Source organism: Ambystoma mexicanum, chromosome 5q (assembly GCF_040938575.1).
Source record: "Ambystoma mexicanum isolate Mex_15411 chromosome 5q, UKY_AmexF1_1, whole genome shotgun sequence".
Taxonomy (NCBI): Eukaryota; Metazoa; Chordata; class Amphibia; order Caudata; family Ambystomatidae; genus Ambystoma; species Ambystoma mexicanum.
The window spans coordinates 1272881151-1272896192 of record NC_090933.1 but is presented as its reverse complement, the minus strand read 5'-3'; the positions used below and the strand labels follow the sequence as shown (position 1 = coordinate 1272896192).

General features: G+C 46.1%; 1 protein-coding gene across 2 annotated transcripts in view; it reads right to left on the bottom strand.

Moving 5' to 3' along the window:
- Positions 1–15042, bottom strand: part of LOC138498021 (latent-transforming growth factor beta-binding protein 4-like) — a 743452-nt gene that overhangs the window by 54012 nt on the left and 674398 nt on the right. For both annotated transcript variants that reach the window (XM_069621814.1, XM_069621813.1), the window contains one exon: positions 13474–13569. In XM_069621814.1, the coding sequence (XP_069477915.1) occupies positions 13474–13569 (96 nt within the window). The remainder of the gene's footprint in view (positions 1–13473; positions 13570–15042) is intronic.

Genomic DNA, 15042 nt, shown 5'->3' with positions numbered 1-15042 from the left:
AACTTTTCTACCGCGATTATATTAGATAAACGTGGTATTGTTCTTGGCTATTATATTAGCCTCGAACATAAACCCGCTTGACCAAATCGTCTTTCTTTTGGCTCCGGTTGGGTTTATTCGCCATTTCTTTTTGTTAAAGTCCTTCTTGTGTTTTACTTTGCACGGCAAACTAGTTTCGCCTTCTTTGTTCACCGTCTTTTGGCAGGCTTCTGCTCAGAAGCCCTCCACCAGGCGTCTGGGTGTCTAGGTGGGCTGAATGTGAGGGAGGGGTGTAGTCACCCTCTGCACAGGGTATCCTAGGAAACCCAAGTCGCACTTCGCCATTATTGGCTGAGATGGTTGTCCGGCTGGACAACCCCCCTGCTGGGTGATTGACAGCCAAGCTGTGTGAATGTGGGTTTTGCGCATAAAAGGCAGGTCTCTTGGGCTAGAAGTCAGAGAGTCGCCAATGGAACTACAAGGAACCGAAGAGAAGTGGAGAGAATGACGGCTGCTGCAACTATCCCATCCCGGTGAAGCCCTGCTGCAGTCCTGAGCTATCTACCCTTCAACGACTAAGAGAAGATCCAGTCCGGAGTCTTCTTCCCTTGAGCCTGATGGGGATAGCCAGCTCATCTTTCACAGCCAGAGGATCCTCTTCCTTGGTCAAAATTGCTGCACACAGCTGTAGTGGTCCGGATAGCCATTTGAAGAGCCTCTCCTGTTTTCAAGGAGCGCACCTTTTATTCGTTGTCGCTGCTGCCGGCTTCATCCCTGTGTGGTGCAGACCCCCTTCAGACGTCCTCCTTCACAACGAAGCTCCAGGAATCATGGGTCTGCGGGAAACCAACAGGAACAACTGCCAGGGCACCAGCTGCACCATTGGAATAACGTACTGTGTTCTGCTTGAGGAAACTGGGTGAATCCCTTTTCTTCATTTCCAAGGCTTGCCCTTGTCTTCTTATAACTTTTGCTTCCGAACATTGACAATATTCAAGTACTTTTGGCTACGTTGAATTGTGAACTGTCTGACTGTGTGATCTTCGGCAAAAGGCCCGTGGTGTCACTTGACCCAGGCTCCGGCCCTTTGACTTTTGAACTCTTGTCTCTGAGTGCTTCTCGATTCTGTCTGCCCAACCAAAATATTGCCTGTGATTTTTGCCTCCAACTCCCTCTGGGTATCTCAGGTGCTAAGTGTGTTTTTGCCCCAGTAGCATTTCATGTCACGGATATGCGTTTATTTAGTAGACCGAACTGTCAAAAAGTGATCGCAATCGTGCTCGTTTTGTGCCTAACACCAGTTCATTCAAACACAGGGTACTTACCCTGAGACTTACTGTACAAAGTGAATTGGTTAGTTGTAGTATATTTAACGTGTGGTTTTGTTTAAAGTTTAATAGAGGTGTTGTGTTTATAAATGATGGTTTAAAAATAAATGTACTTATATTTTTTACCTGAAACCTTGAGTCAGTGTTTGCTTGAGTCAAAGTAATTGTGGTCCCTTTGTTTAATCTCTGCTACTGCTCATATACTCTTGAGATAAGCCTGGCTGCTCCGCCACTGCTACCACTATGACATAGTAGTACAGGCTTGTACCAAAGGTAAACTTGTATTGCCACCTGTAGTCTTAATTGTGTGTAGTGCTCCCTAAGGGCACTGCACAGGATTCTGCCTAACAGGCGGCAACACCACATTGCTGTCATGTCAACACATGCCACGGTTCGATTTAAAGCCTATCTCAAAGGAAAGGACCCCTTTGATCATAGACAGTTGAACCCGGCCACCAATTGGCCTCAATGTAGGACATCCTGTCTACACCAAGCAGAGAAGACACATTCCTGGCATGGGCACTAGCCTGCTGCATGCATCCAAGCTAACAACTACATCCACCATTTCCACTTACCACTACAGAGTGAAATAGCGATTGCCCAACACATGCACTACGTAAATTGCACAACTGAAAACACCCTATTATCAGCTCTTTAAAATCATCCAGGCACTAGTAAAAGTGCAAGGAAGTGGGCCATTGTAAGGGAGCTATACCGGCTTCCGACGGGTACCAGAGCGGACTGCAGACTTTCTCATATATTGCACCCAAATACCTTCACCCTGATGCCTTGCCTATCTCTCTCACACACACACACACACACACACACAAGCTCAGCGATTGGAGACCTTCATGCCTACATGCAACAGCTACTCACTCCTGATCCAAGCACCGGATCCCCGGAAAGCGACAGTCCGCAAGCTTCTTCTTGCACACAGGAAAGCTCAGTCTAGGAAATGTCTGCTTCCAGGGGTCCGAGGATTGAATCCCGACTCAGCACTTCAACCTTCCGACGCCGATACGGAGTACCGTACCATTGACATGGGTAATAATAACAGCATGTAGAAGACAACCCTCTACGGAGAATGATATACAAATCTGATACTAATATCATAATTCATCATAATCAGTAGTCACCTGTGAATGGGAGACTGTATCCAACATTGACACCATGCCAACCGGTGTTCCATTCTGAACAATATTTCGTTATGATCCTCTGAAAGTGGATCCGGCCTCTTGAACTCTAACTTCACAGTTTTACTTTGCCTTGCTCTCTTGTTATGTTCTTGTAAAAGTGTTGGGATCTGTTTCAACTTGTTCTCTGCTTTTCTCTCCCTTTGTAAAACGAACTATTAGAGTGCCATCTACGTTAAGCGCTCACCGCTGTCTGAAAATAAGTGGGGCTTTACTTAAGACTTGTCTAATATTCTTTTAAGGGAGTGTATATCTTTTAGTGACTGTGTCTTTGAATTGCTTACTATTAGTGCCTGTGTGTTTTTCTAGATGTGGTTTTTAAATAAATAATTATATCTCTTTTATACCAAGCCCTGGTCAGTGTTTACTTGTTCTATTGTGCCTAAACCCCCTCCCACACCCCCTGTGGTACCCAGATAGAGTGGCACCACTTTTGGGGGCTTCTGTTGAGAAGCCTGCCAAAAAGTGGAACAAAGGGCTCGACTTGGGTTGGAGTCACAGAAGAGAACACAGACGCCATTTTAGAATCGAGTCATGGCAAAAAATACCAACCGGCGAATTAATATTAAATAAATAAACCGGCGGTATGTTGGAGGCTATGAGAATTAAATAATTAAAGTTGGTATCCTCGAACAATGGGAAAATCCCATAGGAAAATATTTGCGGGCGAATATAAAAGTAGTTTCCACTGCCACCAGCCAAAACTCGATCAGGGGGGACGGAGACGTGCCCCCTCGACTAACAGACCCCAGGGCAATCAAATTTCCCCGACCAGTACGTCCACAATATGATGGTTTGTACTGGTTTCTGTTAATAATTTGGGACTAGTAAAGCCAATGGTGACTTTACATGCCCTGGGAGACAGTAGTCAGTCCCAGTCCCTATGGTGGGGGGTCACTATGACACCCCTGTGTTACTGCACGGAGGGTGCTGTGTAACACACTTAATAAAAACACATGAGATCCTATGGCGTAAAGGACCCAATAGCCCATAAAACACATTAATATTCAAAGGAACACCATAAATCATGTCCAAGAGTGGGAGAAAAAGAGTCTCACTCTTGGCAGGAGAAAAAAAAAACTCCAGAAATCCAGCAAAGCTGCTGGGGGACTCACTAGGTTAGGAAATTCAGCCTAAAGAGAGAATTCTCCCTAACACTTGCCCCACCCAGACTAAGGGACAGGAGGATTTAATCCACTCCTGGATGAATCTCATACCTCTAGTCGATGACATACATCCTAGAGAGACCATCAGCATTTTGGTGGTGACACCCTGACCTGTGCTCAATGGTGAAATCAAACCCTTGCAGGCAGATTGACCATCTCAATAATTTTGGGTTTTCCCCTTTCATTTGCATTAACCATCTCAAGGGTTGGTGGTCAGTCTGAAGGACAAAAGTAGAACCATACAAGTATGGCCTAAACTTCTTCAGAGCCCACACAATAGCAAAACACTCTCGTTCAATGGTTGCCCACCTTGTTTCAGGATACTTCAGTTTTCTACTGATAAAGCAAATGGGGTGCTCCCTACCTTTCCCATCCAGTTGACTGAGGACTGCACCTATTCCTACATCTGAAGCATCTGTTTGCACAATGAAAGTTTGGTGATAGTCAGGAGCTCTGAGTACTGGGGCTTGGCAAAGAGCCTTTTTCTGGGTTTCAAAGGCCTGATTGCATTCCTCATTCCACCTAACCTTTTTAGGGAATTTAGGAGAGGAGATGACATTCAGTGGAGAAGCTATGGACCCATAGTTCTCAATGAAATTCCTGTAATACCCAGTGCAACCTAAGAAGGCTCTCACCTGGGTCTGAGTAGTAGGTGGTGTCCAATTTTGCACAGCTTCAATCTTACTGGGCAAAGGCCTTATTTCTCCACCTCCTACCTCATGTCCAAGGTAGACCACTTTACTCTGTCCAATCTCGCATTTACTTGCCTTTATGGTCAGATTGGCCTTTCCAAGAGCCTGCAAAACATATCTCAGGTGGTCCACATATTCCTCCCAGGAATTGCTGAACACTGCTATGTCATCCAAGTATGCCATGCAGAAGTCCTCCATCCCATTCAGAACCTGGTTTACCATCCTTTGAAACGTAGCAGGTGCATTTTTCAATCCAAAAGGCATACCCTTAAACTGGTATAAGCCAACTGTGGTAGAAAATGCAGTTTTCTCCTTGGCATGGTCTGTCAGGGCTATTTGCCAATATCCTGACATCAAGTCAAATGTGCTGAGGAACTTGGCTGCACCAAGTCTATCCACCAATTCATCTGTCCTTGGCAAAGGGTGGGCATCAGTCTTAGTGACTGCATTAAGAGCTCTGTAATCCACACAGAATCTGAGTTCTTTAGATCCTGCCTTTGGTACTAACACAACTGGGCTAGACCATGGACTAGTAGAGGGCTCTATTACCCCGAGATCAAGCATCTTGTTGACCTCACCTTTGATGTGGGTTCTTACATTCTCTGACATTCGATATCCTCTGCTTTTGACTGGCAGACAGTCACCAGTGAGTATGTCATGCTGTCCCCAAGGGGTCAAGCCTGGTGAAAGTGAGAACAGAGAGGCAAACTGATTTAACATAGATTTGCACTCTTCCTGTTGCTCAGGTGTCAGATTTGAAGAGAGATGTACTCCTTCAATCTTCTCGTCTAAAGGTAAGCCTCTGAGGAGATCAGGAAGAGCTTCACTCTCTTCTTCTTCCTCTGATGATGCTAGAAGCAAAGCTCCTACATCAGGTCTGGAGACATACGCTTTTAGTCTGTTGGTGTGGAAGACTGTTGGAGCCTCCTTGGGGTTGCCCAAGTCCACCAGATAGTTGACCTCTCCAAGTTTACCCACAACTTTGAAGGGTCCCATCCATTTGTCTTGCAAGGCCCTCTGCCTTGTTGGAATCATAACGAGAACTAGCTGGTCCTGAGTAAACTCGACCATGTTAGCCTTTTGGTCATGCCAGTGCTTGACCAATGCTTGTCCAGCTTTCAAGTTATCACTTGCTTCTGCCATCATTTGTGACATTCTCCTTCGGAGACCTATCACGTAGTCAGTCACTCTGACTGGCTTGGGGGAAGGAGCACTCTCCAACCCCTCCTTGATCAGGGCCAATGGACCTCTGACTGGATGACCATAGAGAAGTTCAAAGGGAGAATAACCTACCCCCTCCTGAGGGACTTCTCTATAAGCAAAGAAAAGGCATGGCAGTAGAAGGTCCCACTTTCTTTTAACCACCTATCATGCTCTTCATGGTTCTTTTGAACCTTTCAACCATCCCATTTGTCTGAGGGTGGTATGCGGTTGTGAACTTGTAAGTAACTCCGCAGGTTTTCCACATGGCTTTCATGTAGTGGGACATAAAATGTGACCCCCTGTCAGAGATTACTTCCTTAGGAAACCCAACCCTGGTAAAAATACCAAGGTGGGCCTTAGCCACAGCCGGACCTGTAACAGTCCTCATAGGAATTGCCTCAGGGTATCTAGTAGCATGGTCTACTACAACAAGTATAAACATGTTGCCTGAGGAAGTTGGAGGATCAAGGGGACCAACAATGTCAATCCCTACTCTCTCAAATGGGACTCCCACTACAGGGAGAGGCACAAAGGTGCCACATTCTTGGAGCCAACCTTACCAGAGGTCTGGCAGGTGTGGCAGCTCCTGCAGTATTTATCTACCTCAGCCCCCATTTTTGGCCAATAAAAGTAGAGTGAGAGCCTTTCCTTAGTCTTCTTGAAACTCAAGTGACCAGTCAAAGGAATCTCATGGGCTAACTGCAAGAACTGTGGTCTGTTCTCTTGGGGTACTACAAGTCGTTTGTTGTCCCCCAGGTGCAGACTCGGTCGGTTCACTGTAGAAGAGGCCATCTTCCCAGTGTAACCTATATTTCCCAGGCTCTTGACCTTCAGCCTGAGTATCTGCCTGGTGGCGAAGACCTTCCAGAGTTGGACATTCTCTCTGTCCCTTACTGAAGTCTGCCCTGTTGGGTCCACCTTCTGCCAGTAAAGACTGCAGCTCAGGATGGTCAACAAGATCCAGATCTCCAATGAGTTCCTGGCCTTCCACTAGCTCTTCTTCAGAGTCTAGTTCAACCACACATGGTTGTACCTCCCTCTCAGCCTTAGCTGGAGGGGGAGTTACTGGTGTAACTTTGGACAACCTAGGGGAAATCCTTGTTGGCTGCACTGGAGTGCTGGCTGTGAGGTTCTTTTTAGATGTTTTAGGTTTCCCTTTTTCTTCTAGTTTTTTAGAGACAGCAGCTGACATCTCCAGTGGAGCAGGAGTGATCTCTTTCTTCATCATCTCCTTGGGAGTACCTCTCATGGTTCTCTCCCTTGCAGGTCTGGTGAGCTCCTGTAACCTTTTACTAGGAGGTCTGGGGGTGTGTGACACTACTCCAAGAGTTTTCAAGTCATTACCCAGCAGAACCCTTCCTGGCACCTCACTTTGTATGCTGACAGGTATCTTCACAGTCATGTCATTACACTGGATGAGAACTGGTAATTGGGGAAGCATCTGCACAGGCCCTCCAGCTAACTTGGTGAGGCGTTTGGGTGCCTTAGCAACATACTCAGCCTGAAAAAACGATTTGTCCACCACAGTTATGCTGCCCCAGTGTCCCTAATGGCAGGAGTCTCCTGACCATTCACCTGGACACTGTCCTTATAATACTCTTTAGTATTATCTGGGATAGAATTATAGACATCTAAGTTCTGTTGTTCCCACAGACCCAGAGACACTAAAGAAACACTAGCTGAGACTCCAATGGGTTCATCAGCAAGTAATAGAAAGTTTCCACTTGCAATTTGGACTTCCTCCTCTGGAGCGAAGGCTAAGGAGACAAGCTGGACCCCTGAAGGTTTACCCTTACATCTGGGATCTCCTTTCACATGGTCAGTAGAGCCACAAACAAAGCATTTACCAAATGCTTTCTGGAATGGGGGCTTGTTCTGACCTCCTTCTGGTTTGGCACCAGGAGGTACACTAGCCTGATTTGGTTTCCCTGGTGGCTTACCCGTTTGGTTCTGTTTGGGGCCCTCTTTGGAATTGGAATTATTAGAATTCTCTTTGGAGTCCTTTTTCGGCTGTTTTCCCTCATCCTTTTTCTGAGTAGCCCCAGAATCCTTGTGAGTGGCCCTGTTGGCAACCCACAAGTCAGCAGCCTTAGCTAACTTCCTGGAATCTAATTCCTTTGAATCAGCCAAGTGCTGTCTGAGCTCAGGAGATCAGGCATCATAAATTGACTCCAACATCACAAGATTCTTCATTCCTTCATAAGTGTTAACTCTGTAACCCTTAATCCATCCCTCTAAGTTTTTCAAACTTTCACTCACCCAGGTAGCCCAAGGGGTACCATCATGCTTTTTGAGGGTCCTAAACCTCTTAAGATACTGGGAAGGGGTCTTCCCAAACCTAGCTATTAAAGCTAGCTTCACACACTCATAATCCTTCTTATCCACCTCCCCCAACTCCATTACCACATCAGTTGCAACAGGGGGAAGCCTAGAGAACAACCTGGGAAGTAGCTCATTCCCTGTGATGTCCTGGAGCCCATGATTATACTCAAACATTTTCAACCGATCCAACACATCCAATCTAGGTTCATACATACCCACTAATTCCTTAGGCATCCGGGGTCTTTTGGGACTGGAACTCGCTTCATTTTCTCAAGTTCAAAATAAGCAGGGTTACATGTGGGACCTGGTATAGGCCCAGTTGGTACAGTAGGTAAGGCAGACAGAGGCTCAGAGTGGCTAACTTCATTAGGTTCACTTTCCTCTTCTGACTCATTATCAAGACTTTGATTTAGATCAATACCATCACTGTTTTCTACATTTGCTGGGGGGAAGAAGGGGGGGTAGATTCCTCTGTACCACCCAGACTTTGGTTTTCTAACAATCTTTCTATAAGTTCCATTTCCTTGCCCGTCTCAGAGAGATTCTTATGTCTACACAATACTTTTAAGCAATCAGCAGTTTTTGCAGACAATGATTCTAGGGTATAACTCTCCATAGCAGACATAGTTAGAAAATCAGCTTTTTAGTGCTAAGCTCTGTGGTTAGTTGTCCTAAAGTGTTCAACAAGCACTCTAAAGTGTATACTCAATACAAATCCCACCGCTGTACACCAGTGTTAGGCAGAAACCTGTGCAGTTCCCTCTGGGACCACTGCAAATGATTTAAGACTACAGGTGTTTGGCAGTAAACCCACTTGGTAGCAGTCTGTACCACACAGATTCACTTGGTAGCTGTGGCTGAGCAGTCAGACTTCCCTCAAGAAGAGTTAGGCAGTATACAGAGTATTCACAATAGGTCAAGAGAACACAATAGAACAAGTAAACACTGACCAGGGCTTGGTATAAAAGAGATATTTAAAAACCACATCTAGAAAAACACACAGGCACTAATAGTAAGCAATTCAAAAACACGGTCACTAAAAGATATACACTCCCTTAAAAGAATATTAGACAAGTCTTAAGTAAAGCCCCACTTATTTTCAGACAGCGGTGAGCGCTTAACGTAGATGGCACTTTAATAGTTTGTTTTACAAAGGGAGAGAAAAGCAGAGAACAAGTTGAAACAGATCCCAACACTTTTACAAGAACATAACAAGAGAGGAAGGCAAAGTAAAACCGTGAAGTTAGAGTTCAAGAGGCCGGATCCACTTTCAGAGGATCAAAATTAAATGTGTCCAAGGTCACACGGTTGCAGTGCACAAAAGTCTTGTAAAGGTTCAAAAAGGAGTTGGACCTAAGAAAGGGACTGTTAGAGGGTCAAGGCGGCCAGCCCAGTCCAGAAGGTTAAGGGATTATTATTACCTTGTAGCAATCTTTAGAAAGGGAGGCCTGGCGGACACAGTACCTTAAAGTGGTGAGAAGACTCCAGCGGGGGCAGTTGTTCCTGGCAGCAGATGCAAGTCGGTGCTTTGTCCGGGGGAAGAGAGGATCTCGTTGTGGAGGAAGACAGGAGTCCGTTGCACTGCCAGGGAAGAAACCAGCTGCAGAGTTTCTCAGGTACAAGGAGCGGTCCGTTGATTCGCGGTTCAGTGGTGAGTGGCTATCCGGCCGCCGGGGTGCTTGGCACGGGTAGTTCAACCACAAACCGGTCTAAGGTGCGAAGAAAGAAGGTAAAACTGGTTGTGCCCACCAGTCAGGGGAAGAAGCCTCTCCAGCGGGGAGATCTTCTCTGTCGTCGGGAAGTGGTGAGTCGGTTCCGCAGGGCTCCACCCTTGGTGTTGTCGTGGTAGGTCGGCTCAGCTTCTCCCTCCTCAGATTCTCAGGTCCTGTGGTGACTTCTGAAGTTACAGCCCACAAAGCCCTGCTTTTATGCAGCATACCCACATTCACTCAGCCAAATGGTCAATCAAACATGCTAAGTGGTGAGCCGGCCTGCTCACCACTTGGGCCAATCACACAAGAGTGCGACTTGAGTTACCAAGGTAACTCAGTCCAGGGTACCTAAACCCCCTCCCACACCCCCTGTGGACCCAGACAGAGTGGCACCACTTTTGGGGGCTTCTGTGGAGAAGCCTGCCAAAAAGTGAAACCAAGGGCTCGACTTGGGTTGGAGTCACAGAAGAGAACACAGACGCCATTTTAGAATCGAGTCCTGGCAAAAAATACCAACCGGCGAATTAATATTAAATAAATAAACCGGCGGTATGTTCGAGGCTATGAGAATTAAATAATTAAAGTTGGTAGCCTCGAACAATGGGAAAATCCCATAGGAAAATATTCGCGGTCGAATATAAAAAGTAGTTTCCACTGCCACCAGCCAAAACTCGATCAGGGGGGACGGAGACGTGCCCCCTCGACTAACAGACCCCGGGGCAATCGAATTGCCCCGACAGTACGTCCACAATATGATGGTTTGTACTGGTTTCTGTTAATAATTTGGGACTAGTAAAGCCAATGGTGACTTTACATGCCCTGGGAGACAGTGGTCAGTCCCAGGGTATGGAGTCTATGGTGGGGGGTCACTATGACACCCCTGTGTTACTGCACGGAGGGTGCTGTGTAACACACATAGGAAAAACACATGAGACCCTATGGAGTAAAGGACCCCATAGCCCATACAACACATTAACATTCAACGGAACACCATAAATCATGTCCAAGAGTGGGAGAAAAAGAGTCTCACTCTTGGCAGGAGAAAAAAAACAAACTCCAGAAATCCAGCAAAGCTGCTGGGGGACTCACTAGGTTAGGAAATTCAGCCTAAAGAGAGAATTCTCCCTAACAAGCCCCACTACTGAGAACAAACATGGGTCAAATACCCTGTTCTGTGAAATTTCTTCCACTCTGGAGGGTCTACAACCACGTTTTAGCTCAATGCACCCTTCACAGAGGTGAAATATCCATTTGCATATCAGTCTTTGTCCCGCCCATTTGAGCAGTCCAGCATTTAAATGCCAGGCAAATCTCCTCTGAACAAGAGTGCCAACAGCAACCCCAGACAGGTGCTCCAGCCTAGTCGGGCCTCATCAGGGAGGTGAAGCTGAGCCTAAGACACAGTGAGCAAAGGGTCCACGTCTGGATTACCCTGGGTTACTTAGGGTGAAACCCCAAGTTTTACAAAGTTACAAAGGCGTGTGGGATTCCCTCAATTACAGATGGCACTTGAATATTTGGGAACTGAAGATGTTTTGTGATTTTATAAAGGAAATAAAACACTTGCCTTTCGTATAACAGCTGGCTGTTAGGACCTTATAATGCATAGAAGCGTGCAAGGTCTCTGTAAAAGTATGTACATAATTATCTTATTACGGTATATTAGTGACAGTTGAGGACTGTTCTGCCGGAATAGAGCCTCCTCGACTTTTCCTTAGAGCGAGCCCGCAAGCCATGATTCTTACTGTTGCCCCGGAGCATCCAGCAGAACTCTCTACATGCCCTCTCCTCCGAGATCGCATCAGCTCTGGATCCCAGAAGGTGGGAATTAGACTAAAGCTTGATTGTAGGTCCAAGAGGAGGGCAGGGAAATGGGGGTGGGGGGAGGCAAATAGATGTAGAGGAAGAGGCAGAAAGAGAGATGTTCTGTAGAGCACGCCAGAGCGCGTGTGGTGCGAGGGAGGACCGCCTAAGCCAGTGGTGCTTTCGAGCTCAGGGATCTTGATCACATCCAGGGTGACAGCGAGGGACCCGCTGATCAGAAATATCCCTATATATCAATTTCACAATAGCCACGTAAAGTGCACGCTACTGGCTCACAGGTTGCCCTCACCGGACCAGAGCGTCCCATGGCTACACACACCGTGAACAAAGGACAGAGGAAATTAACACAACGGGGTAACTTACTAACAAATGCAAATCCCGTGCAGTGGACCAAGAGCATCAGCACTTAGGTACTGCTGGGTCCCTGAATGCAAAGTGCAATGCAAAATCGGAAAGTGAAATGTCCTGGCAGGATAGCTCAGCTGCAACTTGTTCGCCTTGGAATGGAAGACCGCATGAAGCAACACTGGTTCGATCCCCGGGTCCACACTTAGAAACCTCTGGGTATTTAAGCGTGTTATAAATACGCAACTATGACAAAATACGATTACGCAACTAAAAAACAAACAATTCCTGTAACAGCACCTCGATGGCCGTGGGCTGTGTGAGCGCTTTCAAAATGCAAAATAAATAAATAAAATACGGTACAATCGTATTTACTCTTCAGTTTTCCACTTGGTTTTGAAAGAAGGAAATGCCTCCCACAAATTACTATTTGCCGACGGCGCTTACCAATCGGATTCCATAGGAATACATTCATTTTTCACCTGCATGGAAATCGGATTCCATAGGAGTGCATGAAAGTCTGTCGTAAGTGGAAAGCACGGCAGAGAGGTTAACTCCACACCATGCGCAGTCTCCGCCTTGTGCCAGCGCACAGCTGGGCTGGAGGCAAAAGCAAAGGCGTAAAAAGCAAGAGAGCCTGCTTGTGTAGCCCCCTTACCCTCCACCGCCCAGCTGAGAAGGACCTCAACCAGCAGGACAACTAAAGACACTGAACACCCACCCAAGGCCAGGCTCTAGTATTGTCATGTTTCGCGCACAGGTGCATGATACAAAACAAAATGGACATTGACTAACATATGACAACATACCGTGGAGAAAAAATGGTCACACATGCATTCTTTTTTTAACACAAATCATACTCAATCTAGAAAGATAAATCCATCTTATAAAAAAGCTTAGAATGTTAAACTATTTTATAAAGTGATTTCATCAATTCCGCTCGGTCTTCTAAATTTGCTTGGATTGTTCAGTCCATTTCGTAAAAGGGAGCCAGTGATTCATACCATGTTTATAAAGTTGCTTGGAATGTTCAGCACATTTTATGAAATGGTGTGATGTAGTCAGCACATTTGAGAAAATACGTTAGAAGGGTCAGACTTTTTCATAAAAATCTATTGATCTGTTCATCCCATTTCATAAAATTGCTTTCAATGTCCTGTCCATTTTACAAAATGCTGTTTTTATAAAAATGTCTTTTTTTGACCTATTTTATAAAGCGATTTGAGGCGTTCTGCCAATTTTAAACTATTCCTGAAACGTTCAGCCCATTTTATTTAATTCCTGTGCAGTTTAAACACAGAGGAAAACTGGCCCTGGTTGCCACACCTGTACCAATACCACCTCTAATACAAGTATAACCATGTTTATAACTAAGATGCAAGTGCTTAGCATGGTACTGATAAAACAATGGCACCGCTGTGCCAGGAGATCTTCTCAAGGTGACCAAACCAAGTGCAAGCTCAAGTCAGAGTCCAGTAGTAAGGACTATATTGTTTTATGTGCCAATCATAATAGCATCTAGGGTCTTTGGAGCCGTCTGTAATCATGTTTTTGAACCTGCCCCTTCAATTCGCAGCCCCCACCCCGCTGTGCCAACTATTCCCAGGTGGCCACTATGGAATTGGTGGGCTCAACCAGTCCCTAATGCCCAAAGCTTCTGGGCACCTGCCCTCCTCTCTTATCAGCCAATACAAATGAAAGTGCCTTACCTGTCTGGCATCCAGGACCGGTCCAGCCAATGGGGCAGAGGCAGGTGTTCGAGCGCATGCAGGTTCCGCCATGGGCACATGGGGGCGAACACATGGCTAGTGAAAAAATGAGAGAGAAGAGAGTTTGTAGAATGCCACCGTAGCCTGGATTTCTGCTTGTGCCCCGGCATCTCTTACCATGTCCCCAACATTGGGCACAATTCACAGGTCCCCAACATTGGGCACAGTTCGCAGGTCCCCAATAGTAATATTTAACTGTGTCACATACAGACCCTTCTCATAAACACTTAAATACCATTTGAATGATATTAATAATGAGGTTTATTTGTAGAGCACCTTAATCCAAAGCACTTTACAGAGCTCATATTTACATACAATATTACTCAACCGAAATTGGTAATCATTTATCAACCTCGGAAAGATGAAAGGCTGAGTTGGCGTTGCGGGGATTCGAACCTGCGACCTGCAGATCATGCTCACATCACAGTAGCGAGTGCTCAACTGGCTGAGCTATCTTACCAGCTTAATGGTGATTGCAACTCGCAGGAGTGGAGAGTGAACATTTTGTAGGATTCAAACCCAACTTTTTTCAGCCCGGCCTCAGCAATGCAAAAGTCTGGCTTTTGTTTCAAATAAGCTACTCAGATAAAAGGCAGACTTAATTGGGTCGCAGCAGTCTTTCTTTTATGTTTACTATGGATACATTAGTGGGGGATTGGCTCGTTCAAAATGTTCTGGAACCATGAGGATCTGGCATTCTGAGTGACGAGATGGAAGAGAGAAGAGCATGGCTTCACTTCCAAGTGGTGCAGGAGCAGATACCAAGATAGGGGGTGGGAGGGACGTCTGCTGAACCAATGGGGCTTCTCCTTTCACAGAGAGATCCGTTGTCCCTCTAGCGTTATTCATAGCCAAGTAAATCATCTCTCCCTGAAACGCCATGTCCCCCAATAGCCCCGCCAGTAGAAATGCTCTGGAGGGCTGAAATAAAGCCCTCATTGGACCTCAAGTCACCCGAAGCGATCGACCAGCAGACGTGAAAGGCAGGAGGGATTTTGGGTGGATTTTGGGATTCCACCCCACATAAAGTTGGCAGATAAAAGCCCAGAATTAGGGGTCATTCGCATCATCATGCAAGAGGAAAGTAAATGACTTGGGCATTCATTGGTGCTTCTCTGATCAGGTGATGCGCAGAACTCCAAAACCCGGCGCCTGGTAGCACTTATGTTCAAACGCTATGACTGGGCTTGGTCTTGTCTTCCACCACGTATGCACTACGCTCTCTGATCAGGTGATTCTCACCTTTATTTGTCTGGAAATTAACACCCAGAACTCCAGTAGCCGGGTCCCAATATCCCTTATGTTCTGAAGCTATGACTGGGCCTGCTCTTTGTTTTCTATCGGGTACGCTCTCCGATCGGGGGAGTTCTCTAGCATAGTCATATCTTGCAAGGGTCAATGATGCGGTTTAATTCACAACTCAAAATATAAACTAGGACGGGAATGCCCAACCACTCGCTGTAAACAAATACCCGGGACCCAGAGAAAGGGGCACATTAGCATATAGGC